This window comes from Neovison vison, chromosome 7 (genome assembly GCF_020171115.1).
Source record: "Neovison vison isolate M4711 chromosome 7, ASM_NN_V1, whole genome shotgun sequence".
NCBI lineage: Eukaryota > Metazoa > Chordata > Mammalia > Carnivora > Mustelidae > Neogale > Neogale vison.
The window spans coordinates 102,661,453-102,687,578 of NC_058097.1; the positions used below are offsets into that span (position 1 = coordinate 102,661,453).

A 26,126-nucleotide genomic window follows, 5' to 3' on the forward strand; every position below is an offset into this window, starting at 1 on the left:
GACTCTCCGTGGAGCTGGGAGCCTGATGCAGGACTTGATCCCAGGACTCCGGGATCATGACCGGAGCCGAAGGCAGTCGTCCAACCAACTGAGCCACCCAGGCGTCCCTATATTTAACTTTTAAAGAAACTACAAAACTGTTTTTCAAAGTGGCTGTTCCACTTCATATTCCCACCAGCAGTGCATGAAAATTTCTCTTTCTTCACATCTTTGCTGACACTTGACACTTTCTGACCATAGCCATCCTAATAGAGGGGAAGTGGTTTCTCATTGTGGTTTTAATGTGCATTTTCCTAATGACTAATGATATTAAGCATCTTTTCATGTGCTTACAAGCCTTTGTACATCTTTGGAGAAATATCTATTCAAATGTTTTGCCTATTTAAAAATTAGATTGTTTTCTCATTAAGTTGTAGAAGTTCTTTGCATATTCGGGTTATAAGTTTTTGCCATGTGTGATTTACAAACATTTTTTCCCATTCTGTGGCTCATCTTTTCATTTTCTTTTTTTTTTTTCTTTTTAAGATTTTATTTATTTATTTGACAGATAGAGGTCACAAGTAGGCAGAAAGACAGGCAGAGAGTGAGAGGAGGAAGCAGGCTCCCTGCCAAGCAGAGAGCCTGATGTGGGGCTCTATCCCAGGACCCTGAGGTCATACCCTCAGTCGAAGGCAGAGGCTTCAACCCACTGAGCCACCCAGGCGCCCTGATCTTTTCCTTTTCTTAATGATGTGTTTTGAGTGAGAGTTTTTTATATTTATTTTAGATTTTGAAATAATTTAAGGTTCACAGCAAGTTGCAAAGGTAGTGCAGAGTAGTCCCATTATCCTTCACCCAGTTTCACTCCCAAATTTGGAATTTTGATTAAGTCCAATTTACTTTTTTTTTTAATTGGCTCATGCTTCTTGGATTGTGTCTAAAAAATCTTTGCATAACTCAAGGTTTTGACATAAACCCAAGGTTTATAGCCTTAGCTTTCTTCAGTCAGTCCTTCCTTCCTTCCTTCCTTCCTTCCTTTCCTTCCCTTCCCTTCCCTTCCCCTTCCTTCCTTCCTTAGTAATCTCTGGGGGCACCTGGGTGGCTCAGTTGGTTAAGGGTCTGCCTTCGGCTTAGGTCACCATCCCAGGGTCCTGGGATAGAGTCCTGCCTCAGGCTCCCTGCTGCTTCTCCCTCTCCCTCTGCCCCTGCCCATGCTGTGCTTTTTCTCTCTCAAATAAATAAATAAAATCTTGGAAAAAAAAAAAAAAGTAATCTCTATGCCCAGCATGGGGCTTGAACTTAGGACCCTGAGATCAAAAGTTGCATGTTCTGTTGACTGAGGCAGCCAGGTGCCCCAGCGTTAGCTCTTACACTGATGTCTCTGAGTTAATTTTTGCATATAGTGTGAGGTAATGGTCTACATTCATCATTTTGCATGTTGATATCCTATTGTCCCAGTACCATTTGTTGAAGACTCTTTTTCTCTCAAACTGCCTTTGTTAAAAATCAATTGGTCATAAATATAAGGGTTTATTTCTGAATTCTCAAATCTCTTCTATTGATCTGCGTTTACCTTGATGTTAGTATCAAACTGTCCCTTACTGGAGCTTATATTAAATTTTACAACTAGGAAATGAAAACTCTCCAACTTTGTTCTTTTTCAAAATTGTTTGGCTGTTCTGTCTTTTGGATTTCCATATTCATTTTGGATATAGTTTGCCAATTTCTGCAAAAAAGCCTGCTGGAATTTTGATGGAAATTGAGTTGAATGTATAGACCAACATGAGGGGAGCTGCCATCTGAACAATACTGAGTGTTCCAATCATTGAACATGGAATGCTTCTCCATTTATTTAAATCATAGTTAACTCCCCTCAGCATTGTTTTGAAATTTTCAGGGTACAAGTCTTGCAGTTCTTTTGCTAAATTTATTCATAAGTATTTTATTCTTCTTAATAATCTGAGTGGAATTGTTTTCTTATTTTTTTAATTTTTTTATGTTTTCTTATTTTTATTTTAAGATTATTCATTCTTATATCTAGAAATACAATTTCCTTTTCATATATTAACCTTGTATTCTCCAACTTTGCTCAATGTGCTTATTACTTTTAATAGGGGTTTGTGTGCATTTGCTTCTATCCCTTTAGGATCTTCCACATACAGAATCATGTTATGTGCAAATAAGGATGGTTTTACTTCTTCCTTTTCTTTCTTTTTCTTGTGATTGTACAGGCTAGAACCTCCAGTAGAATGTTGAATAGAAGTTGCAAGAGCTGACATTCTTGTATTATTTTTCACCATTAAGGATGATGTTAACACTAATTAAAAAAGATATTTGCCCCTCTATGTTTGTGATAGTATTCTTTCCAACACCCCAAACATAGAAGCAACCTAACTGTCTAGTGATACATGAGTGGATAAAGAAGATGTCGTATATATACACAATGGAATATTACTCAGCCATAAAAAGAATGAAATCTTGTCATTTGCAACATGGATGGATGGATCTAGAGGGTATAATGCTAAGTGAAATAAGTCAGTCAAAGAAAAATACCACATTATTTCACTCATATGTGGAATTTAAGACACAAAAAAAATGAACACAGAAAAAAGAGCCCAAAAAAGTTCAGACTCTAAAGTACAGAGAACAAAGTGGTGGTGACCAGGGACAAGGGTGGGTGGAATAGGTGATGGGGATAAAGAATACACTGACAGTGAAGAGCACTCAGTAGTATATGGAATTGTTGAATCACTATGTTGTATACCTGAAGCTAATACAACACTGTATGTTAATTATATAGAAATTTTTAAAAAGTATGATGTCAGCTGTAGATTTTTCATAGATGTGCTTTTTTTTATTTTAAAGATTTTACTTATTTATTTGAGAGAGAGAGAGAGCATGAGCGAGGGGGAGAGAGAGAAGCAGCTTCTCTGCTGAGCAGGGAGCCCAAAGGGGCCTCAATCCCAGGGTCCTGGGATCATGACCTGAGCTGAAGGAGACACTTAACTGATTGAGCCACCCAGGCATCCCTCATAGATGTTTTTTTTTTTCACACTGAAAAAGTTATCTTCTTTTTTAAGTTTCTTGAGAATGTTTATGAATTGGACTTTGTCAAATGCTTTTTCTGCATCTATTGAGATGACTGTGTGGTTTTATCCTTTATTCTATTTTTTATAAAAGATTTTATTTATTTATCACAAGTAGGCAGAGAGGCAGGCAGAGAGAGAGAGAGAGGAGGAAGCAGGCTCCCCACTGAGCAGACAGCCCGATGTGGGGCTCGATCCCAGGACCCTGGGATTATGACCTGAGCTGAAGGCAGCAGCTTAACCCACTGAGCCACCCAGGCACCCCACTGAGCCACCCAGGCACCCCCCTTTATTCTATTTTTTAAAAATATTTTATTTATACATTTGACAGAATGAGAGAGAGACAGAGAACACAAGCAGGGGGAGTGGCAAAGGGAGAGGGAGAAGCAAGCTCCTCACTGAGCAGGGAGCCTGATGTGGGACTCAATCCCTGGACCCTGATCATGACCTGAGCTGAAGGCAGACATTTAACCAACTGAGCCACCCAGGTGCCCCTCCTTTATTTATTATGATAGTAAATGATCTTTACATTCCTGGGCTGAATGCCACTGGATCAGAGTGTATAATGCTTTGTTATATGTTGCTGGATTCAGGATCAATCTGACTTTGGAAGAAATGCAGAAATTGGTCAAGTGAAGTGGTCTCTACAAAGTCTTGTTGGTTTTAATGATATTCTTAATTAAAACATTAGAAAGTTCAACTATCAGCATCTATTTATCATTAGGACAGTAACCCCAAAGATTGAAAGCTCTTCAGTTGAGTGTCATCTGTGTTGCACCTAACGATGTAGAATGTGTTTTGAAACTATGCATTCTTTTAGTATTATGCAAGTATTTTATTAACCTGGATAAGGAGGAGTTAATTCAATTTTGTGAAATCTTCTTACTAATTTTTTTAAGGATTTTATTTATTTGAAAGAGAGAGGGAGGGAGTGAGGGAGAAAGTGTGCGAGCAGTGGGAGGGGCAGAGGGAGAGAGAAAATTCGCAAGCATACCCCATGCTGAGTATGCAGCCAGATGCAAGGGGGCCTGTATCCCACAACAGATCTTGCCCAGAGCTGAAATCAAGGGCCGGGCACTCACCCAACTGAGCTACCCAGGTGCCCCTTTTTATTCATTTCTTAGTGGTATGTCTTGAGACCATTATTCACTTTATTTCATTATTACAAGTACAGGCTCAGAGTCTTACAACCTTTCTGAAAGACAAAAAGTCAGAAAATTCAAACTGCGATTTTAATATCTAGCTTGGGGTTTTGAACAGTGAACATAACGGATTTGTCCCCACTTCCATCCTTTTCTTTCAAAATGAGTTTGAAAAGCTCTTTCTCTCTTTTACAAGCTAGAAAGTGTCCTTGGTACAATGAAGACTCAAATTGTATCTTATCGTCATGTCCTGGAACACTTCTCTGAAAGAATATGATGTCATTCCCTTCGTCGCTGATACTGTCTGGAGGTCTCATTTCCTGTAGAGAAAAAAAAAATTATTTAATTTTAAAAAAAGATTTTATTTATTTATTTGACAGAGAGAGATCACAAGTAGGCAGAAAAGCAGGCAGAAAACCAGGCAGAGGAGGGGTAGGAAGCAGGCTCCCTGCCGAGCAGAGAGCCCGATGTAGGGCTCGATCCAGGACCCTGAGATCATATCCTGGTCGAAGGCAGAGGCTTAACCCATTGAGCCACGCAGGCACCCCAAAAATATTATTTAATTTTTTAAGGACATGAACAATTTGAATATGTGTGGTTTATTTTGAAGTATATTACTGCACAGAGCTAAAGAAGTCTTTATTCTTGGGGCACCTGGGTGGCTCAGTGGGTTAAAGCCTCTGCCTTCGGCTAAGGTCATGATCTCAGGGTCCTGGGATCCAGCATCAGGCTCTCTGCTCAGTAGGGAGCCTGCTTCCCCCTCTCTCTGCCTGCCTCTCTGCCTACTTGTGATCTCTGTCTGTCAAATAAATAAATAAAATCTTAAAAAAAAAAAAGTCTTTATTCTCAAAAGTTAAACAAACCTTTCAGTGTAAGAATACTGATCTCTTTTCCTCTTAATTCCTAATCCATCTATTCTCCCTGTTCACTCTGGCTTTTCCCACCATTGAATGCACATTCAGGTTTAGGCCTGAGGTTTCTCCCAATTTACCCATTGGAGAGCTGCTTTTTCTCCTCTCTCCCAGTGGAGTCCATATCTGGTCAAGAGGAAGTAGAATTCTAGCAGAGACCAGCTGTTTGGGCTAAAGACAGTGATGACCTCCGCCCCTAGGCATAGGCTAGCTCTTGTATCTGAGCCAAACGTGCGAGAGGCAGAAGGTGGCAGGCATCTCAGCTTTCTTTCTTCCGTGGAGCCTGGGACTGAATTGTACTAGGGTTACGTCCTTTGTTCCAGTTTAACCCTGCTTATTGGCTTAGACAGCACTTTTTCACTGCCAACTACTCTAGTCCTGCAGTAGTCCTGAAATTCTATCCTGAAATGGGCTGGGCTTTGCCCTGAACCAAATGCTGATTCCTGTGTCCTTCAGTAACAACAGAGGGTTTTCTCAAGGATAGCTAGATTACTTGACACTATAATCCTGCTGGTCACTCAACTGACAGTATGGCCTGCACTCTTCCTATGAGTACATCATACCTGCTTTTCAGGACTAGAAAATGTAAGGACCACCCAAGTTTCTTTCCATATTAATTCCAGAGCTAGCAGACATTTTGAGCTTAATTTTGACCCCCTGATAGCAAAGGTTACCATTATCCTAAGGACTGATGGAGAGACCTCCAGACCCAAAATAGCATTCCAGCATCCTCCCAAGATGCCTGAAAGAATCTGGGCAGGGGTACCTCCAAACTTCTCAGTCAGTTGTGGAATTTATAGTTCTAACTCTTGACCTTTGTCCTTTGTCAACCAGTGAGAGTCCTTAACTGATGACAATACAAACTAGCTCACCCCAGCTCATCTGCAGCTGTCCATATACCAGAATTTAGGGAGACCTAACCTGGGAGAGCCAATTTGGGACTAAGCTAAAGTCTAATGTATAAGTGATAAATCATCCTTAGCTAACACTTCAAAAGCTGTAGAAATACTAGAGAGAGATAAACCTTTTAGTTCAAACCTAGTGTGGAAAGTTATAGTTGAAGGTGGAGGGGTGGATAGGTAGACTAGGTGAACTCTAACTAGTTCAGTGCCCTATTCCAGAACAGAGGCAAGGAAATCTTGGGGCAGGAGCTCTCCTTGGCTTTAGTGTTGCTACTCACAGCTCTCATAGGGAAGGTGCCCAACAAATGGATGTGGAAACAATCCCAGTGACTTTGGAGAACTCTCAATTCGGAAAGCCCTACCTGGCGAAACTTGAGGACTCCAAGGGCCTAAGGTATTCTTTACATCAGGAGGAGTTGAATCTGAACCCAGGGGAAGGTAAGCTTGACATAACATCTGTTAGTTTGATCCTCTCCCAAGTGCACTAGTAAGTCTGAGAGAACTTAAAAATAACATACATAAATGGGGTACCTGGGTGGCTCAGTCATTTAAGCATCTGACTCTTGATCTCTGCTTGAGTCTTGATCTCAGGGTTGTGAGTTCAAGTCCCATGTTAAAATTTATTTATTTATTTAAAAATAAATAAGAAAATAACATACATCGATTGAAAGCTGAAGGATATAGCTAAGATTTAGGCCAAGAAGCAGGAACGAGGGGCGCCTGGGTGGCTCAGTGGGTTAAGCCGCTGCCTTCGGCTCAGGTCATGATCTCAGGGTCCTGGGATCGAGTCCCGCATCGGGCTCTCTGCTCAGCAGGGAGCCTGCTTCCTCCTCTCTCTCTGCCTGCCTCTCTGACTACTTGTGATCTCTCTCTGTCAAATAAATAAATAAAATCTTTAAAAAAAAAAGAAGCAGGAATGAAATTATTAAGGATTAAAATATCATCATAATTTACAAAGGAGAAGGCTTACAGAAGGACAGTTGGCTTCATTCTGTGTGGCAGGACTCATTGTGGAAAGTCACAAGCCATTCTTTTTTTTTTTTTTTTTTTAAAGGTGAAATTCTTTCTTTTTTTTTCTTTTTTAAGTTTTATTTATTTATTTGACAGAGAGGGAGAGAGACAGTGAAAGAAGGAACACAAACAGGGGGGAGTAGAGAGGGAGAGGCAGGCTTCCCACTGAGCAGGGATCCTGATGCAGGCTCTATCCCAGGACCCTGGGATCATGACCTGAGCCAAAGGCAGACACTTAACAACAGAGTCACCCAGGCACCCCACAAGCCATTCTTTAATATATATTGATAATTCATGTCTGTACTCTATATTCTTACTTTATCTATAGGTTGATTATTCAGAAGACCTGGGTTCTGAAACAAGTCTTGTGCCTGTTCCTCCATACAGCAGGCTCAGAAAAACCATGATGTGATTGCAATAAGTTAGAGAGTCTGACAATTATTAGTAACTTTCCATTTTAAGGCTTCTCTGCTTCTTGCTATTCTTGTTCTAGATAAAAGTTTGGACTGAGGGTATTGGGGTTTTTAAATTTTGCACACAAACATGACTCAAACAAGTCAGTCTTACCTTAAAGGAAATAGTTTTGTTCTTACAGGACAGAGTAGACATTCTGTTACACATCACAGAGATGGTTACCGCCAGACCTCTGGTGAGGCTATCTTTATACATATTTATGATAAATATGGTATGGGATGCGTTTTCTGAAACAAACATTAATAAATGAGAAGTTAGAAGAAGTTTTGCAAATCAGTATTTATGGAAGTTAGCCTAAGGCTAAACCTTAACAGACCCATTATCATTACTCTGAGATTCAGCCAGTTAACTTTAAAACACATTCACATATGTATTATAACACACATGCAACTTTTTGAAGGTTGTACAGATACTTTGAGTTCATTAAAAGATTGTTTTTAACTTTCAAATGCTAAATAGAACATTAAAAAAAATATGTTATGGTAAACATTTAGGTTTTTTTTTTCAAAAGTACACCTCCACTGTTTCAACTCTGCCTCAACTCTGATATTTGGAATTCAGACCTTGGAAGGCCCAGTGAACTGATTCCCTTCGTAAGGCACTCTAAATTTCTGGTGTAAGACAGACTGAACTTGAAATGCTTGTGTTTTATTTTTAATTTTGAGTTTTGAAAATGCCATCAGCAATTTCAGCTATAAGCAGCAGGTACCAGGGGTCCATGTAGAGATCCTAGTTAATGCAATTACAGTGAAGGGGTTGGTGATCCACATGTAAGCTCACAGCATGACCCTTAGCAATGTCTTTATTGCATCAATTTTTCACCCCAGCCCCCCAAAAATGTGCAATACCCTATTAAGTTTCCTGTGAATGAAATTATTACTGCTCCTAGGACTTTTCATCTGAGGATTAGGACTATCATAGAAAAACAGAGGAAGTTAAATGGAATGGGAAGAAGTAGCTTATCACTTTTATATTAGAAATATGTGTTAAAAAATAATACCTGTACAGTCAGAATCAGGCATATCCTCGAACACTGGTTGATTGCCCTCGTTAACGAAGAGAACTTGGTCGTTCAAATTTCGTATGATAGACAATCTAGGTTCAAGCTTGCCAAAGTAATCTGATTCCAGGTTGTCTACAATGCACATTAAATTTCATTTAAAAATGTGTTTTTCCCCTCTAAATTTACAAATAAGCATACTGTATGTTTCAGTTTTCAATAGCTACTAATTGTAATCTTCTGGTACAGAAGCAGCTAGGGCAACGTTGCACGGTGTTTTCTAACCCACTTCCAAAAGCACACCCCACTTCTTGTTATCACCCAGAACTACTCTTCCTCTACAGTCTTATAGTCAAATATCCTATTTTCTAACCACAATCTCCCATCCTTTTAGCTTTCTTAAGCTTTTCCTCTACTTCAGAGTCCCCCTGCCTCTTACATTTTCTCCCTGTCTAACCTCTTCCTATCTTCCCTTTCTTCTCTATGCAGCCTGGACCTCATGGCTCATCATTTTATCTACCCTTTTGCCAGTATCTTAAATACAGAATTTATTTGTCCTCCAACTACAAAACCCCACACCTGGCTGCCGAGCTTTGCCAGTGAACAATTATACACATGTACAAATTGGTGTCGTCACAAATTTACCGATTGTCAACACTTCCTTTCTGTTCCAGTTTAGTACTCTTCTGTAGTCCAGACCTGCAGTCCCAAATCTTCTCCTGTCTTCTAAGTCTCTCTACACCGTCACCTCTGCTTTCACTTCAGCAGATGATTTCCTGCCACTCCAATTACAAGTGTAACTGTGGCACCCCGAGTTATTTCCACTGCCCTTCTTGTCACCAAGGGAAAATATGGAAAAAGTGACCCTTCTGGTGTCCAGGGCTGACCCCTTCCCCTTCTGTGCTCCGTATGTGTCTTCTACTGAAACCTTGATTTACCAATCATCCTCTGTCTTCTACCAACCCGGCCATGTGACTTCCTATATCTTATTCTAAAGAAACAATCAGGCAAATGCATAAATATTCCAGTACCCAACTGCTTGTAGGAGCATTGTTAACAATAGCAACAAACTGGAAACAATTTAAATGCCGCCAATTGGGGATTAATCAAAAACATCTTGAGAGGCCCTTACTATGGAAGATCACAAATTGAATATAATTTTAATTATTCATTGCTATGGAAAGATGCACATGTGTGTTTAAATTAGAAAAAGCAGCTTAGGTGTATAGTATGACATGTACTGAAAGATGTGTGGGACTATTGGATCAAAATGGTAGCAATGATTATTTCTGGATTATTTTCATGTTTTTATTTTTCTTATTCTTCACTTCATTGCCTAAAAATTATTTATAATAAGCATATTATTTTTATAATAAGAAAAACATAAAGCTCTTTTCACTTTGAGATTTAAAATTTCTCTATCAACAATATTCCCTCTGTAGCTGGCCATGTATCTCTCTTCCTTTTAATAGTCATGCTTCTGGCAAGAGTTGTCTGTGTCACTTCCTTGCCATTTGCTCTTCCACTAATTGCAGTCTGCCTCCATTTCTTTTTCTTTTTTTAAAAAGCTTTTATTTATTTATTTGAGATAGAGCAAAAGAGAACATGAGCTGGGTGAGAGGCAGATGGACAGGGAGAGGTAGACTCCTGGCTGAGCAGGGAGCCCCACACGGGGCTCCATCACATGACACTGGGATCATGACCTGAGCCGAAGTCCGACACTTAACCCACTGAACCCCCCATTTCTCCCATCTGCCTCCATTTCTCCATCAAACTGCATTTGAGGAGGTTGCCTAATTTCCTGTTGCTGAATGTAATAGAGACTTTCCAGCCATTGGTTTTCAAGGCTACAAAATCCAGCAGGGTGCCTATGACCTCTAGCTTGAAAGGCTCTCCTGGGATTCTGTGGCATTCTCTTGGTTTTTCTCCTTCCTTTTTGGTTACTCTGCTCTGTTCTTTACTTTACCTGGCATTCAGGTAGGATCATACCCATGTCTGGTCTGTGACCCTCTAACATACTCCCAGATTATTACTATTTTATTTTTCTACTGCATCCTTTAAATGTAGGTATTTCCTCAGTTTAGTCCTTGGCTTTTACTTTTCCCCTCTACACATTTCCTCTGATTTGTCTTTTTATTCCTGTAGCTTCAGATGCCATTTCTATGCATAAGTCTCCTACATCTATATAACCAGCTCAGATTTTCATCCTGAGCTCTGAACCATATGTCCAAGAGGCTCCTGGACATTTCCACTAGTATGTCCCACAGATAAGATCCAAAACTAAATTTTTGTCTTCCTCTTTGCTCCACATACCTCTGTACCTTGCTCTTCCTTTTGTGTATCCTATTTAGTGGAATGGTACAAACTGCCTAAGTGAAAAAATGGAGCCTCTGTCTTTCTCTCCATCTCCTAAATCTAGCCCTAATCACATCCTGTTGAATCTCTCCACAGCTCTTCACTGACCCATGGTGCCTACCTTAATTCATGTTACCATCATTTCTTACAGAGACTGCAGCAGTAGCCTCGTAATCGGTATCCCCCCTTTCGGTCCACACCTCAATTCTTTATACTGAAGCCAGAGCAATTATAATTCACTTTTAATTAAAGTTAAAATTCAGAGAGATGATCCCGATATCTCTGAATTTTAATGAGGCACATAGCCGCCCAGAATAAAGATCATATTTTCAGATTTCCTCGAAGTTGGTGTGGCCACATGACTAGATTCTAAAGGATGGAATGAGTACAATTGATGTGTATGACTTCCAAGTAGAGCCTTTCAAGGAAACGGGGCTGTCTTCCTCCTACTTTGAACCCTTTCTTGCCAGCTGGGATATGGACCCAGGAAGTGCGATAAAGCCTTTCAAGTATGTGAGTGAGTTCAACAGCTAAGGGATGCCAGAATAACGAGAAAAGAAACTTGAGATCTCAACATCATCAGACGTTCTCTAGCCATACTAATCCTGAACTACCTACTTGGACTTGTGTTTGACAGAAGCATTTTCTATCTTATTCAGTTACTGTATATTTGGATCTCTTTTTTTAATGGCAAACTACTCTGTATTCCAGATCATATAATGAGTCCCCATTATCCCAAAGATAAGATCCGAATTCCCCATCTTGGAATAAGAGAACCTTTATCTGCATCCTATTTATTATTCTTCTCACTCCATTCCCCTACTCCCATTCTACGTTACTTTTATTCCCCATAGGTGCCATCCTTCCTTTCATATCTTGGCCTTTGCATGTGGTCTTCTTCCTGTCTCGAATACTTTCTCTGGCTAACTCTGATTCACTCTTCAAATCTGTCCCTCCTTCAAAATGTCCGTCCCAGAATCTAATGGACTGAATTAGGTGCCCCTTCTATGTGTTCCCATAGCATCCTGTGCCTTTGTAAACTCGATATACCATATTCCAACTGCCTTTGTGATGTGCCTGCTTCTTCCCATAGGAACCATGTTTTGTTCACCATTGTAACCTACTGCTTAACCTAGTGCCTGGGCTACAGATGCCAATATGTATTGAATTAAATAAAAGGAGAGTAGGGGAGTCTTTAAGAAACACGACGAATTATATGTCAATTATATCTCAATAAAGCTGGGGGAATAAAGGAAACATGAAAAAAATATCTTTTTTTAATCCCCCCAAAAAGAAGCTATCTTCTATTTCTAGTCCAGTAAGGGTCACCTTAAGAATGGGAAAAGTGATATTTTTAAGGAAAAGCATGAGAAACTAAAGGGCTTTAATAATCTGGGAGTATGTTAGAGGATCACAGGCCAGACATGGGTATGATCTTACCTGAATGCCAGGACAAGGAGTGGGTGCATCCACATCTTAATAAGACACAATGACTCAGCCTCACAGTTCTGCTTGCTCTACCCTTCCCCATCTCCTCTATTTCCAGAATTCTCTGCCCCTGGGAGCCTCCGAGGTTTCCTCCCAAAGCATTTCCGAGAAAGAGGGTTGAAGAAGGAGGATTCTCATGATTTTGGACAATTCTCTTCTTCAATCCCTTTTTCCTCCAGAAAATTCATAACTTCCTGCTAATCTCAGGATCTGTGTAACAGGTGAAGTCTACTTTGTAGACTCTAAGAGCTAGAGAATTTCCTAAGATGTAGAAAGCAGCATATTTTGGGGGAAGTTCTTCTTTGTATCCCTTATGGTCATCTTTATTCCAAGGCAATGCTATGGAGCCCACATTCTTCTGTGGGAAGATTCGCCTCTCAAATATACTGAAACTGTACCAGTTTCTCTCAGCTGAGAGTAATGATATGGATGTGTCTGAGAGATGCTTTCTAAAGTAGTTACCTATTTTACAAAGATAGAGAAACAAATTTATACTTTACCATCATTTTCAGCTAAAGGGGGAAAAAGAGAAACAAAATACGTTAAATTCTATATTTCAATTCAGAATATCTTTTACCCTACCATTTCATTACTCTCCCAATATTTAACCCCTATTTTACCAATGATGGCCTTTGTAGGCCTCCACAAGTAATATTATATAATCATCCCAAAGGTCCCATAAAATGAAGCTCATTAGATTTAGTGTGTTCTCAGGTAAATTAGATATAAGACCTATATCTAGGGTTTATAAATTCAAATTTTCAGTTAAAAGGAAGTTTTATAAAATGATAGATTTACTCTTAAGTTGATTGTTGAAGTGGGAAGTCACGTAGGGACTTTCTATGAAGCTTTCAGATGAAGCCAGCCTTTCAAGTGAAGCCAAACTGCCCATCAAAGATTAATCATTAGAATCTGTTTTTATATTTCAAATATATTTACATAAAATGGTATAACTCACTTACAGAACTCTAGATGTAAGGTATTTCTTATATGATTTGCCAGTTTGTTTTGGGAAATTATATTCCCTGAATGTGCCCAGTTCTGTGGGATTTTCATGATGTGCACCTGAAGCCACCTTATGAGTTGGCTACTGTTAACTAAAGAGCCAGGACATGTGGTAGCATGAGGTGCTAGAATGTGGGACATATTGTGGCTAATTTCTAGAAGCCCATTTTTTTTCTTTCCAGAGAAGAGCATCATTAGTATTACAGTGGAATTTGGTGACAGAAAAAGAAGCACTTAAGAGTTCACCTCACACATCTTTTCTAGCTGCATACATTTATCTGAACCCTTATTTGGCCTATGGCTTTAGGCTTACCTACAAAGTAAAGTGTATTGTCAATAAATTTCATTCCCACAAAGTTGATGCAGTTGTCTTCTACTGGGTTAGTAGCCATCTTTATTCCTAATGAAAGCAAAGCATCATCTGTGAAAAGGTAGTGGTTGTTCCATTTACACAAAAAGAACCCTTTACTACTTACTGCCTTGTACTACTCCCAATTCAAAAGTCAGTGTATCACCTAGTATGCCGATGAACACTTTGGACATTTAATAAATGCTCAGGTCTTTGGCTTATGAATACACATGTTTGTTCAGATGTTCTTTTTTTTTTGAAAAATTTAAAAAAAAATTATTTATTTGACAGAGAGAGAGAGATCACAAGTAGGCAGAGAGGCAGGCAGAGAGAGAGGGCGGGGGAAGCAGGCTCCCCGCTGAGCAGAGAGCCCGACACGACACGGGGCTTGATCTCAGGACCCTGAGATCATGACCTGAGTGGAAGGCAGAGGCTCAACCAACTGAGCCACCCAGGCGCCCCCACATGTTCAGATATTCTCTTGCAAACCATCAAGATATTTGGAATCTAGAAAGCATCTTCTCATGAGACAGAATTATAAAGGGTAGATAAGTGGTCCACTACTGAACTGAAATATTGTCCTAGTATCTTGAGGGAATATATTATCAATATAAACACAGGATGCCTATCATTTAACTGTGGATTGGCTCTATCTCTGTCTTTCAACCAATGGGTTCATATGCATGGGAGATTGAAGGTTTGTGACTTCACTGTCAAAGTGCTAAAGGTGAGACAATGACAAAAACAGTGTTTCCTCCCGGCAGTGAGGGTAGGGTGGTGGGGGTCGTGGTGGGAGGAGGCTGAAGGGCTTGGCATCTCGTGGCCCTCTTCCTCCCTATGCAGCAGTAGCTTTCGACCTGGAGTTTGGGTTATACTATGCTTTTTCCACAAGGAATACATAAATATATAGTATTTCTGTAAAAAAACAACAACAAATAATTTAGAATTTGAAAATGTTAAAACTTCTTTTTGCTCTTCTCCTTCGCCCCACCTTACTCCACCCCACCCGTCTAGTGTGTACCCTTCCAGACCTGTGTCTGTGAAGTAAGCATTCTCTATCTGGGAAATTTCTGAACGTGAATATGAAAAAAAATTACATATTTATTTTCACCAACTTCTAACGGAAATTTAGCAGTTCCTTCCATTATGGTGTAGGGAACAAACATATTAATAGCAATACCTGTAGTGTCACCAATAGAAGTACATATTTCCTATTGTATTATCTTGAGATCTTGAAATAGGGTTTAAACGCCTTTCTGTTTTGAAATATACAGAAGTTATTGGTCCTACCAGTAGATTTTGTGACTTATGTGTTAATAAGGAAGCACACATATACTATAACAAAATTTGCTAATTTTTTGATAACCCCATTTTGGTATAATAGGTTTTCTTTATAATCTTAAGTATTTAATGTTATGCATGTAAAAACTTTATTTTGAGAAGGGGTCCATAAACTTAGGATTGTCCATGAGGGTCCGCGGCACAGAAATGATTAAGAGGCTCTACTCCAGAGTTCAGCAGTACTTTGGGTTCTTGAGGGTAGTTATGGTTGGGGCTCTAACTCTAAGGCAGGTACTTGGGTCACAGTTGTCATTGGTATTTATAGGTATTTAAATCGAAGCTCCTAGATAGTACACTGGGTCGAATATTTTTCTGGCATAGTCTGCTGAGGCCAGATATATATGGTAGAAGAAGCAGGAAATTAAAACTCAGTTAAAAAACCTAATCCAGGGGCGCCTGGGTGGCTCAGTGGTTAAAGCCTCTGCCTTCATGATCCCAGGGTCCTGGGATCGAGCCTCACATCGGGCTCTCTGCTCAGCAGGGAGCCTGCCTCCTCCTCCTCTCTCTCTCTGCCTGCCTCTCTGCCTACTTGTGATCTGTCTGTCAAATAAATTAAAAAAAAAATCTTAAAAAAAAAAAACTTAATCCAAATTAAGTTAACCTAAGACACTTGTCGGTTGGTAGCTATTCATCAGTTTAATCTATATTATATTAATTATATTATATTAATCTATTATAAAATTATATTATATTAATCTATCCTTTATCCTACCCTATCCTATTATAAAATTATATTAATCTATCCTTATACACATACAAATGTGGATAGTTATCAAATTTATACAGATATATAACATACAAGCATATGAAATAATGGCTAGGTGATCTTCTCTACAAACTTTAATATTATGTAATGCCCTCATATTTTTGGAAAATGATTTACCTGAGAATTACTAAGTAGTACATGCAGGAATTGGATGAAATTACTTATGTTTACTACAGGCAGTATTCAGTCAATGAGTGAATAGATTTAGAGGACACTGTTACCTTTAAAAATAATATTACACAATATTTGAAATCATCAGTTAATTATCAAGCATGCACTGTGTGGCAGTAATGGAGCTAGAAAGCTGACAAAACATAATACCTACCCTCCAATTACACAGAGTCTGGTGAAAGACAAATATATAAACAATTGCAAAACAGTATGAATGCTATAAGAGCTGGATTTATAAGAGATCCTCTGTCTGCCTGGCAGTGTTGAGGAAGACTTCTTAGGGGACGTGATAATTGTGTTGGCTTATAAGAGAGACAGGCATTTTCAAGGCCAGGGGAAGCGCTTTCACAAAGAGGGAACCATGTGAGCAAAAGCCAGCAAGCAGGGAATTCTGAGAGAACAAGGCTTATTTGGAGCTTTTACTGTAGTTAATGCAAATGCAGCCCCATTTTACAAGAAGAAAAGCATTTTTGAAGATCTCACAAGTTCAAGATTAAATTTTCGGGGCGCCTGGGTGGCTCAATGGGTTAAAGCCTCTGCCTTCGGCTCAGGTCATGATCCCAGGGTCCTGGGATCGAGCCTCGCGTCGGGCTCTCTGCTCAGAAGGGAGCCTGCTTCCTCCTCTCTCTCTCTCTGCCTCTCTGCCTATTTGTGATCTCTGCCTGTCAAATAAATAAATTTTAAAAAAAGATTAAATTTTCCCTGAGAATAAATAGAAATATATGTAAAGAGATATCCTTGGAGTACACAAATGTACAACAACCAAGGTGTATTCTTTCTTTCTTTGTTTCAACTTTCTCAGTTGAATTATGCTTTGCGTAGTGCTCTCTCCATATATTCTATCATGATTGTACTTTGGCCCTTTTACCATTGTTTTCTTGCACCTGTTTTTCCAACTTATTTATCTGGAGGTGCTTCTCAGCACAAGCAGTAACAATACTCCTCAGCACTTTGATATCATTACTATCAGATATAAAGATATTTAAAATTATGAGTGTAGTGAACATTTTTTTTGAAGATTTTATTTATTTATTTCAGACAGAGAGAGAGACGGAAAGCACAAGGGGGGAAGAGGGGCAGAGAGAGCAGCAGGCTCCCCGCTGAGCAGGGAGTCTGACATGGGGATCCATCCCAGGACCAAGGGACCATGACCCAAGTCACAGGCAGACGCTTAACCGACTGAGCCACCCAGGCGCCCCAGGAATAGCGAACATTTAAAAAACAGTGTCACAGTAACCAGTACGTCTCAAGACCTTCTGGGATATTTAAAGAATAGCCTAGCTTACATAATATTGACATGGAAGTAGCTAATTCTGTCAGGTATAAGAGACACTTAGGTGTGTCAAGAGTGTTAAACAATTCACAACTCACTTAAAGTACCAGCTCTGAAATCGTGTCATTCTAGATGAACTAATTTGGGGGACTTGACATATTTTCATTTTGCCTGTAAAGTAAGAGTATTATTTTTATATTGTATGAGTTGATTATGCGTAGTTCAATTCACATAAAATGCAACTTGCTGTGTAGTTCAGTTTGACAAAAGCTCCCAAAGAAGAGTCAGATTGTAAAGGCCTTGCTTGGGGCGCCTGAGTGGCTCAGTGTGTTAATAAGCCTTTGCCTTCGCCTCAAGTCATGATTTCAGGGTCCTGGGATCGAGCTCCACATCGGGCTCTCTGCTCAGTGGGGAGCCTGTTTACCTTCCTCTCTCTCTGCCTGCCTCTCTGCCCACTTGTAATCTCTGTCAAATAAATAAATAAAAAATCTTAAAAAAAAAAAAAAAAGCCTTGCTTAAATAGGCTAAATAATTTGAACTGCTCTTCTGAAAAAAAAAAAAAAATACCTATGTCCTTTAGTAGGAGAAAGACATGGTCAAATTTATGTTTTAAAAAGCTCTCCCTGGGGCGCCTGGGTGGCTCAGTGGGTTAAGCCACTGCCTTCGGCTCAGGTCATGATCTCAGGGTCCTGGGATCGAGCCCCACATCAGGCTCTCTGCTTGGTGGGGAGCCTGCTTCCCTTCCTCTCTCTCTGCCTGCCTCTCTGCCTACTTGTGATCTCTCTCTGTCAAATAAATAAATAAAATCTTAAAAATAAATAAATAAATAAAAATAAAAAGCTCTCCCTGGCAGCGGTGTGGAGGATGGATTCTATGGGCAAGACAGGACAGAAGCCAGAAAACCACCTCAGAAGTAATTTCGACAGTTAAAGTACCAGTTGATGAAGCTGTAAACTAAGGTAGTTTCTGTGGGGATGAAAGGATATTTACCTGCAGGATTTTTTAGCTGATTGGTTATAGGTCAAATGGAAGGAGGAACTGCAGATGACTTCAAAGTTGCTGGCTTGGGTAGTTTGTTGAGTGGTTACCTTATTATAACTAAGAAAAAAGAGACTGACAGGCTTACGTAGAAAATGTGTTCAGTTTTGCAAATACCTGAGAGAAGTGTCATAGAAGGCAAGGGAGAAAGGAGCTTTAAAGAAGAACTGCTTGAGATCAGAAACTGACGGGCTCAAACTTGCTCACTGAATTTGGCTGTTAAGAAGTTAAGGAGTCCCAGTGGGGAATGTGGAGGGAGCAGAGGCACGCTGACAAAGATCTAGGGCAGAAGGGGTGGGGCAGGATGGGATGTGAGGTAAGACAGCAAATACGAAGTATTCTTTTAGGGAGTCTAGCTCTGAAGCGTAGAGAGAGGGTGGTAGCTAGTTGGGGCGGAGGGGTATATAACTTGCAAATTTCAGTTTCTGGCTCCAGACCCACAGTCCAAGTGCAGGATATATTAAGGAATTACTTTCCAAAACATGCCCAAGTACCTGTCCCAAATGGAAACCTGGGAGTCCTCCATTCCTTTGTCTAAACTACCTCTTAAAAATTATAGATTATGGGGCGCCTGGGTGGCTCAGTGGGTTAAGCCGCTGCTTTCGGCTCAGGTCATGATCCCTGGGTCCTGGGATCGAGCCCCGCATCAGGCTCTCTGCTCGGCCGGGAGCCTGCTTCCTTCTCTCTCTCTCTCTGCCTGCTTGTGATCTCTCTCTGTCAAATAAATAAATAAAATCTCTTTAAAAAAAATTATAGATTATAACTCAGAAATATCTTTAGAATTTGATATCTTCTCTCCTCTACCAGCTGTTTTTTTAAAGTAATTAATTAGTTTTAATGACTAATCAAGTTATTTTTTAAATTTAAATTCAATTAATTAACATATAGTATAAGTTTCAGAGGTAGAGTTTAGTGACTCATCCAGTGCTCCTTACAGCATGTGCCATCCTTAAAGCCCATCACCCAGTTACCTATCCCCCCCAACCACCTCCCCTCCAGCAGCCCTCAGATGTTTCCTAGAGTTAAGTCTCTTGTGGTTTTTCTCTCTCTCTGATTTTGTCTTATTTTATTTTTCCTTCCTTCCCCTGTGATCCTGTTTTGTTTCTTAAATTTCGCATATGAATGAAATCACATGATAATTGTCTTTCTTTGATCGATTTATTTCACTTAGTATAATACCCTCTAGTTCCATCTGTGTCATTACAAATGGTAAAATTTCTTTTTTTTTTTTTTGGATGACTGAGTAATATTCCATTGTATATATGACCACATCTTCTTTATCCATTCATCCGTCAATGGACATCTCAGCCAATAGTTTGGCTATTGCGGACATTGCTGCTATAAACATTGGGGTGCAGGTGCCCCTTTGGATCACTACATTTGTATCTTTGGGATAAATACCCAGTACTACAATTGCTGGGTCCTATGGTAGCTCTCTTTTTTTTTTTTTAAGATTTTATTTATTTGTCAGAGAGAGAGAGCGAGCGAGCACAGGCAGACGGAGTAGCAGGCAGAGGCAGAGGGAGAAGCAGGCTCCCCACCGAGCAAGGAGCCCGATGTGGGACTCCATCCCAGGACTCTGGGATCATGACCTGAGCCGAAGGCAGCGACCCAACCAACTGAGCTACCCAGGCATCCCGGTAGCTCTATTTTTAACTTGAGGAACCTCCATACTGTTTCCTGAATGACTGTAGCAGCTTGCATTCCCACCGGCTGTATGAAAGTGTTCCCCTTTTTCTGCGTCCTTGCGGAACATCTGTTGTTTCCTGACTTGTTAATTTTAGCCATTCTGACGCCCACCAGCACTGTTTTAAATCCAGCCCTCATCACTTCCAGTATCTTCTATTTTAGTACTCCTTGACTTGGTTATCTTGCTTCGAGACTCTCCTGGACTACATACTGTTGTCAGTGTCATTTCTCCTGCCAGACCATAACTTTCCTGCTTTTGTTGCCTGCCAAACCCTTCATTCTTCATCTTTTAAGTCCCCACTCAACATTTTCTCTAGGGAAGCCTCCCTGACTCCTCTATTTCTACCTAATCATTCTCTCCTCAGTGCCCCCCCTCTACCTACCTCTTCTCAAATAGCTCTTACTATGGCTGAATAAGATTATTTTGATTACAAATAGGTCTGCCCAGCTTCCATCTGAGTTTCTTTATGATGGATTGTCCTTTTTTTCTTAAATCTTCAACACCCAGAAGAAGTTTATGCACATGAAGAGCTCAATAAATGTTAAACGAATAAATGTTTGCTATGATAAACTGTGTTGCCATGACAACAGTGTGTAAAGGGACTGGTAGAATTTTTTCTGTCTTAAAACCTTTACTCCATCTGAAAGCCAATGAGAAGGAGAAGGAAAATCTGAAGCATACTTTATTTTTTAAAAGATTTTATTTATTTATTTGAGAGAGCGAGAGAAAAAGAAAGGGACAGAGAGGGCGTGGGGAGAGGGGCAGAGGAGGAGGGAGAGGGAAAGGGAGAGAATCCCAAGCAAGACCTCAAGCTGAGGGAGGAACCATATGCGGGTCTGGATCTCACAACCCTGAGATCATGACCTGAACCAAAAAGAAGAGTCAGATGCTTAACCCACTGAGCCACCCAGGCGCCCCTGAAATATATTTTAAAATTAGAGTAACTTCTCCAATATTTAAAAAAATATTTAAAAAATAGAGTAACTTCTCCAATAAGCTTCCTCTTTCTTTTTTTTCCTCTAGTGCTTTCTTATTTCATGTGTTTATTTTCTTACCACTCTTTTTGTTAGATCTCAATACATCTATGATTACAAGTGTTGTGCCTCTTTTCACTTCTCCCCTCAATTTTCCTCTTGTTTCGTCATCCATGTTCCTTTGCTTTCTTACCTCTGGTCTATGAAAACTATAGTTCCCATAGATGAAGATGCTTTGAATATTTCATCTAAAAATCTCAGATTATTGAGTTTTTCTTCTTTTAAAGTTACAAACCACCTCAGAACCATCCTCCCAGGAAAATGCAGTGGCAATTGGTTCTTTGAAACAAAAACCATTTTAGTTATACAAGACCTGGAAAACTAGTCAAAGACTAGTGAATGATAGAAAATCACGATGGAAATTAGGCCACAGGTTTGCAATCTTGCCTGGGGCAAGTCACTTAATTTTGAGGGTCTCAGTTTCCTCATTTCAACAGAAGAAGTGAATGGTTAATTTTTCAGGTCTTAACCAGCTCCAGCATTCTGTAATTCTTGATTCTAGATAAGGCTGCAAGGATAGAACCATTTATATGTGGCAAATATCCTCATAACCACTTCCTCCTAGTTCTAACACAACATGTATTGATTGAATATTTATTATATAGCCCTTGTTGTTAAGTTGTAGGAGTTAAAAAACATACAATTAGATTGAAAGTAAAACTGTCTTAAATTTGAAAAGCAATCATGTTTCTCCTTGCTGTGGAATTACAATTTTGTGGCATAGGCATGGGATGTAATGAGAAAGCATATTATCTAATTCCCTAAAATCAGGTATGTAGTCATCTTTTTTTTTTTTTTAAAGGTTTTATTTATTTTGAGAGAGAGACGGAGCATGAGCGGGGTGAGAGGCAGAGGAGAAGCAGACTCCCTGCTGAGCAAGGAGCCTGCGCACAGCACTGGCTGGATGACAGAGTCCAGGACTCCCGCATCATGACCTGAGCTGAAGGCAGATGCTTCCCCAACTGAACCACCCAGGCACTCCCATAGTCATCTTGATAGCAGTAAGATCAAAACCTAACTATTCAGTTCTAGAAATCATTTTATTCTTGAAAATGTTGTCCTTTTTAAAAAAGAGAGAGAGAAAATGTTGCCATTTTATGAATATACGCATATGCGTGTGGCAGAGGTAGGATGGAAGAAGACCTAGGCAAAAATTTAGGCAGTTAATGATAAAAGGTGTATATGTAATCAGCGGCTAAATACAGACTCAGAGCCAACAGCCAAAAAGGAACGGATGTAGATGGAATGGCCTTGTGTGAAAATGAGAATTGAATTTAACCTTAAAGAATGTTTAAGATTTGAATGGATGGAAAAGGAGATGGAAGAACATTTATGTGACCATTAAAACAATGTTGTGGTGAAGGATGGACTGAGCGGCCATTTTCTGGACTGCAGTGAACTCAGTGTAGGGTGGGGTTAGAGAGGGCTTTGGAAGGCACTAGAAGAATGTGAATTTATCTATCTATCTATCTATCTATCTATTTAAAGCACATTTATTTTTCTTAGAAATCTCTACATCCAATATGGGGCTCAAACTCAGGACCCCCAGATCAAGAGTTGCATGTTTTTCTGACTGAGCCAGCCAGGCATCCCTGAAGAATGTGAATTTAATCTTGCAGACAATAGGAACGCAGATTACTGAGTGGGCAAGTGCATTATGAAAAAGATAGAGACAGGCTATGACACGACTGTAAGAATTCATGTAGGAATTCACATAAGAATTCCTAATATTCAGGTAGGGATATTATGAACAAGCTAGGTTAAAAAAGATATTGTGGAGGAAGATTTAATAGAACTTGAAAAAGCGGGATGTAGGCAAAAAGAAAAGAGGAGTTTAAGGAAGTCCTAATTTTTGTTATTCGTACTTCAAAATAGAGATATTTATTCAAACCTTTCCTTCTTATGAAATAAAATTCTCCTGGGGAATGCTATAATTTTGTTCAACATAGCCCAGCTTAGGGTCTTGATGCAGATTCCATTAAGATTATCAATCTCGGGACGCCTGGGTGGCTCAGTTGGTTAAGCAGCTGCCTTCGGCTCAGGTCACGATCCCAGCGTCCTGGGATCGAGTCCCACATCGGGCTCCTTGCTCGGCAGGGAGCCTGCTTCTCCCTCTGCCTCTGCCTCTGCCTGCCATTCTGTCTGCCTGTGCTCACTCTCTCCCTCCCTCTCTCTGATAAATAAACAAAATCTTAAAAAAAAAAAAAAAGATTATCAATCTCTGGCAAAATTTTTTGTTTGCTTTTAGAATCATGGATTCAGAGTGAAGACTCCCTTTGAAGAGGAACTTGCTTATTTTATTGTTTTGTTTTATTTTATTTTATTTTATGATTTTACTTATTTATTTGAGAGAGAGTGAGCTAGAGCAAGGGGAAGGGAGCCCCCCTCTACTGGGCAGGGAGCCCGATGCAGGACTGGATCCTAGAACCCTGAAATCATGACCTGAGCTGAAGGCAGATGCTTGCTCGAGCCACCCAGGCACCCCTACTTTTTTAAAGCAGTGATCCTTAAGGGGCTTATGAGGTCAAAGCTATTTTCATAATAATTCCAAGATATAATTTTTCTTTTTCACCTCATTGTCTCAGGAGTGTACAGGACAGTTTACCAGAGGCTACATTCTGTGTGATATCGCATAGATTGAATGCAAGCGCAGATAGAAATGCAGCTGTCTTCTATTAAGCTAGATAATAAAGAGATTCATGAAAATGAAAAACAATGTCACTCTTCAAAGTAGATTTTTAAAAATATATAGTTAATCTATAATTTAAAATGCTATTTATGCTAACCCATGATGTGCTTACTGTTATTTTAAAATAAATGAAAAGGTTGCTATTTTAAAATTTTCTGTTTTCATTTCTAATACAGTAAATGACTGCAATGCAGTAAATAACCTAGAGAAACAAAACTTTTTCAGGGTCTTCAGTAATTTTTAGGAGTGGAAAGAGGTCACAAGACCAAACAGTTTGAGAACATTTGCTCAAAAGTAATACACTCCAATGTTAGTTAAAAGACAAAAAAGTTTCCACACTGACTTGGCTATGTTTCCTGCATTGTTACTCCCTGCCCATCATAGTGGTGTCAGAAGACTGAAATTGCTCTCGAACGCTTTTCTAAGCTTACTTACTTCTAAACCATGCCTCATTTCCAAATAAAGAGGAGTGATATTTCTTACCTGTGCTTGACAGTTTCCTACGAGAGGAAGGGATCTGGAAAGTTTGAGGTCTCTTTCTTTTCTTGAGGCTGTGGAGATGGGAAAAGGTGGCAGTTCCTTCAGCAGCTGAAGCCGGCAGCTGAGAATGCAGAAATCTGCTTTGGAAAGCAGACCGAGCTGGTTGTCAGTTCTAATTGCCATCTACCAGGAGACCAAGCCTCTGGGGGCGGAGACCAAGCGACTCAGAGAAAGGAGGAAGAAGGTGGAGGGAGGAGACTGTTCTGGCACGCCTTGAACCCGCCTGCAAATGTGGGCTCTTGCCTAGGGCAATAGAACGTGCAGTAATGTCAGAGAATATGGGTACTTCTTTTAATGTAAAAATCACTATTTTAATGAAATAATTTTTTCTGTAGAAGTTGGAGTTCTGGCCCTCCCAACGCTTGTGCCTCTTTCAGAAGTACTCTACTTCCAAACTTCCCCCTTCTTTAAAGTTTTGTGTGTATTGCTGTTGTTGTTGTTTAGAATTACTTATTTTAGAGAGACAGAGCACGGGTGGGCTAGAGGGAGAGAATCTCAAGCAAACCCCCCACTAAGCAGGAGCCCAACAGCGGTGGAGGTGGGGGGCTCCGTCTCACGACCTGTGAGATCATGACCAGAGCTGAAACCAAGAATCAGATGCTTAACTGACTGAGCCACCCAGGTGCCCTCCAAGCCCTTTTAAAAAAGCACCTGCTTGGTCAGTTAGAAGCATCTTTTCTCACATTAATCTCTGTTTTGAGACTTTCTTTCTTTCTTTCTTTTAAGATTTTATTTATTTATCTGAGAGAGAGAGAGAAAGAGAATGAATGAGAATGAGAGGGGAGAGGTCAGCAGGAGAAGCAGACTCCCTGCCTAGGAGGGAGCCCAATGTGGGACTTGATCCCAGGACTCCAGGATCTTGACCCAAGCTGAAGGCAGTTGCTTAACCGACTGAGCTGCCAGGCACCCTTTTTTGAGACTTTCTATTCAGACTAAAGCACAAAAGTTCTTCCTTATCTTGTAGTGCTGAATAATCAGCCCTATTAGAATAACTCTTATAATGTAATAATAGCACCTAAAATGTGACTTTTAAAAGGGAGAGGAAAATATTACAGCCTTGAAAATAATTAGCAGAAACAAAGTTCCTTGGAAAATTTTTTTCTTGAACATGTGCTGAATTGTATGACCTTGCTAGCAAGGGAATTAGCAAAGTGACTTTCTGTTTTTGCTTTTTTTTTTGGCCAGTATAAAGCCTGTATAGAAACAGAGGGGTTCTAGAATTAGGAAGCAAAATGCTTCCATAAGTATCTAGTTGGGTGTTTTGTTTTTTAACAAAATAGGGTTTTCATTTTATAAGGTCATAAATATATCACATCCACAGCAGTGATTACAAAGGAAGCCTATGGTGGGATGGTCACAGGTGCTTGGTGCAGAGACTACTGGAAGAAGAAAAATCACACATTTAAAAGACGTATATGATAAGAATACACACATGATTGAAATTGAACTAACAGATTTCCATCCTCCAACTATAGTGTATGAAAGCATGAAATGGAGTCTAGTAGTGATCAGAAACAGAGCACCAGACAAAAGAATTTTAAATGGCCCATTCCCGATGATTTCTCTCCAACTGTAAAGATGTAGAATGCACAATTTACCCATTTCTTAGTTTGGGGATAAACATTTTTTTTTTTTTTTTGATACAGAGCAACTCAGATGTCTTCATGTCCTACCTACTTCACAGGATTATTTGTGAAGATTAAATGAGATGAAGATAACCCTTTGAATGTTTTAAAGCACTAGACAATTATAACTCTCCACACACTCTCATTTGTTCTTACTCATTTAGCTTATGCAGTGGAGATAACATTTTAAAAATAAAATAAAATGTCTCTGGTGTTCTCTTAATCTGGTGTAAACGTTTTATGTATCCGCTGGAATC

At 39.7% G+C, this 26,126-nt stretch overlaps 1 protein-coding gene across 1 annotated transcript; it reads right to left on the reverse strand.

Moving 5' to 3' along the window:
• Positions 1 to 4,198: 4,198 nt before the first annotated feature.
• Positions 4,199 to 24,390, reverse strand: IL18 (interleukin 18). Its single transcript, XM_044257831.1, has 6 exons — positions 24,188 to 24,390; positions 13,667 to 13,753; positions 12,849 to 12,860; positions 8,506 to 8,640; positions 7,599 to 7,732; positions 4,199 to 4,527 (listed from the first exon to the last, which is right to left on the reverse strand). The coding sequence occupies exons 2-6, from the start codon at positions 13,743 to 13,745 to the stop codon at positions 4,285 to 4,287; spliced, it is 603 nt and encodes a 200-aa protein (XP_044113766.1). The 5' UTR covers positions 13,746 to 13,753; positions 24,188 to 24,390; the 3' UTR covers positions 4,199 to 4,284.
• Positions 24,391 to 26,126: the final 1,736 nt, after the last annotated feature.

Excerpts from the sequence above, each read along its gene's own strand:
- IL18 (XM_044257831.1), bottom strand. The coding sequence starts at position 13,745 with ATGGCTACTAACCCAGTAGAAGACAACTGCATCAACTTTGTGGGAATG. Across the intron at positions 7,733-8,505 it reads GCCTGATTCTGACTGTACAG|AAAACGCATCCCATACCATA; the intron begins GTATTATTTTTT and ends TGTTTGTTTCAG. Across the intron at positions 4,528-7,598 it reads ACAAAACTATTTCCTTTAAG|GAAATGAGACCTCCAGACAG; the intron begins GTAAGACTGACT and ends TTTTCTCTACAG.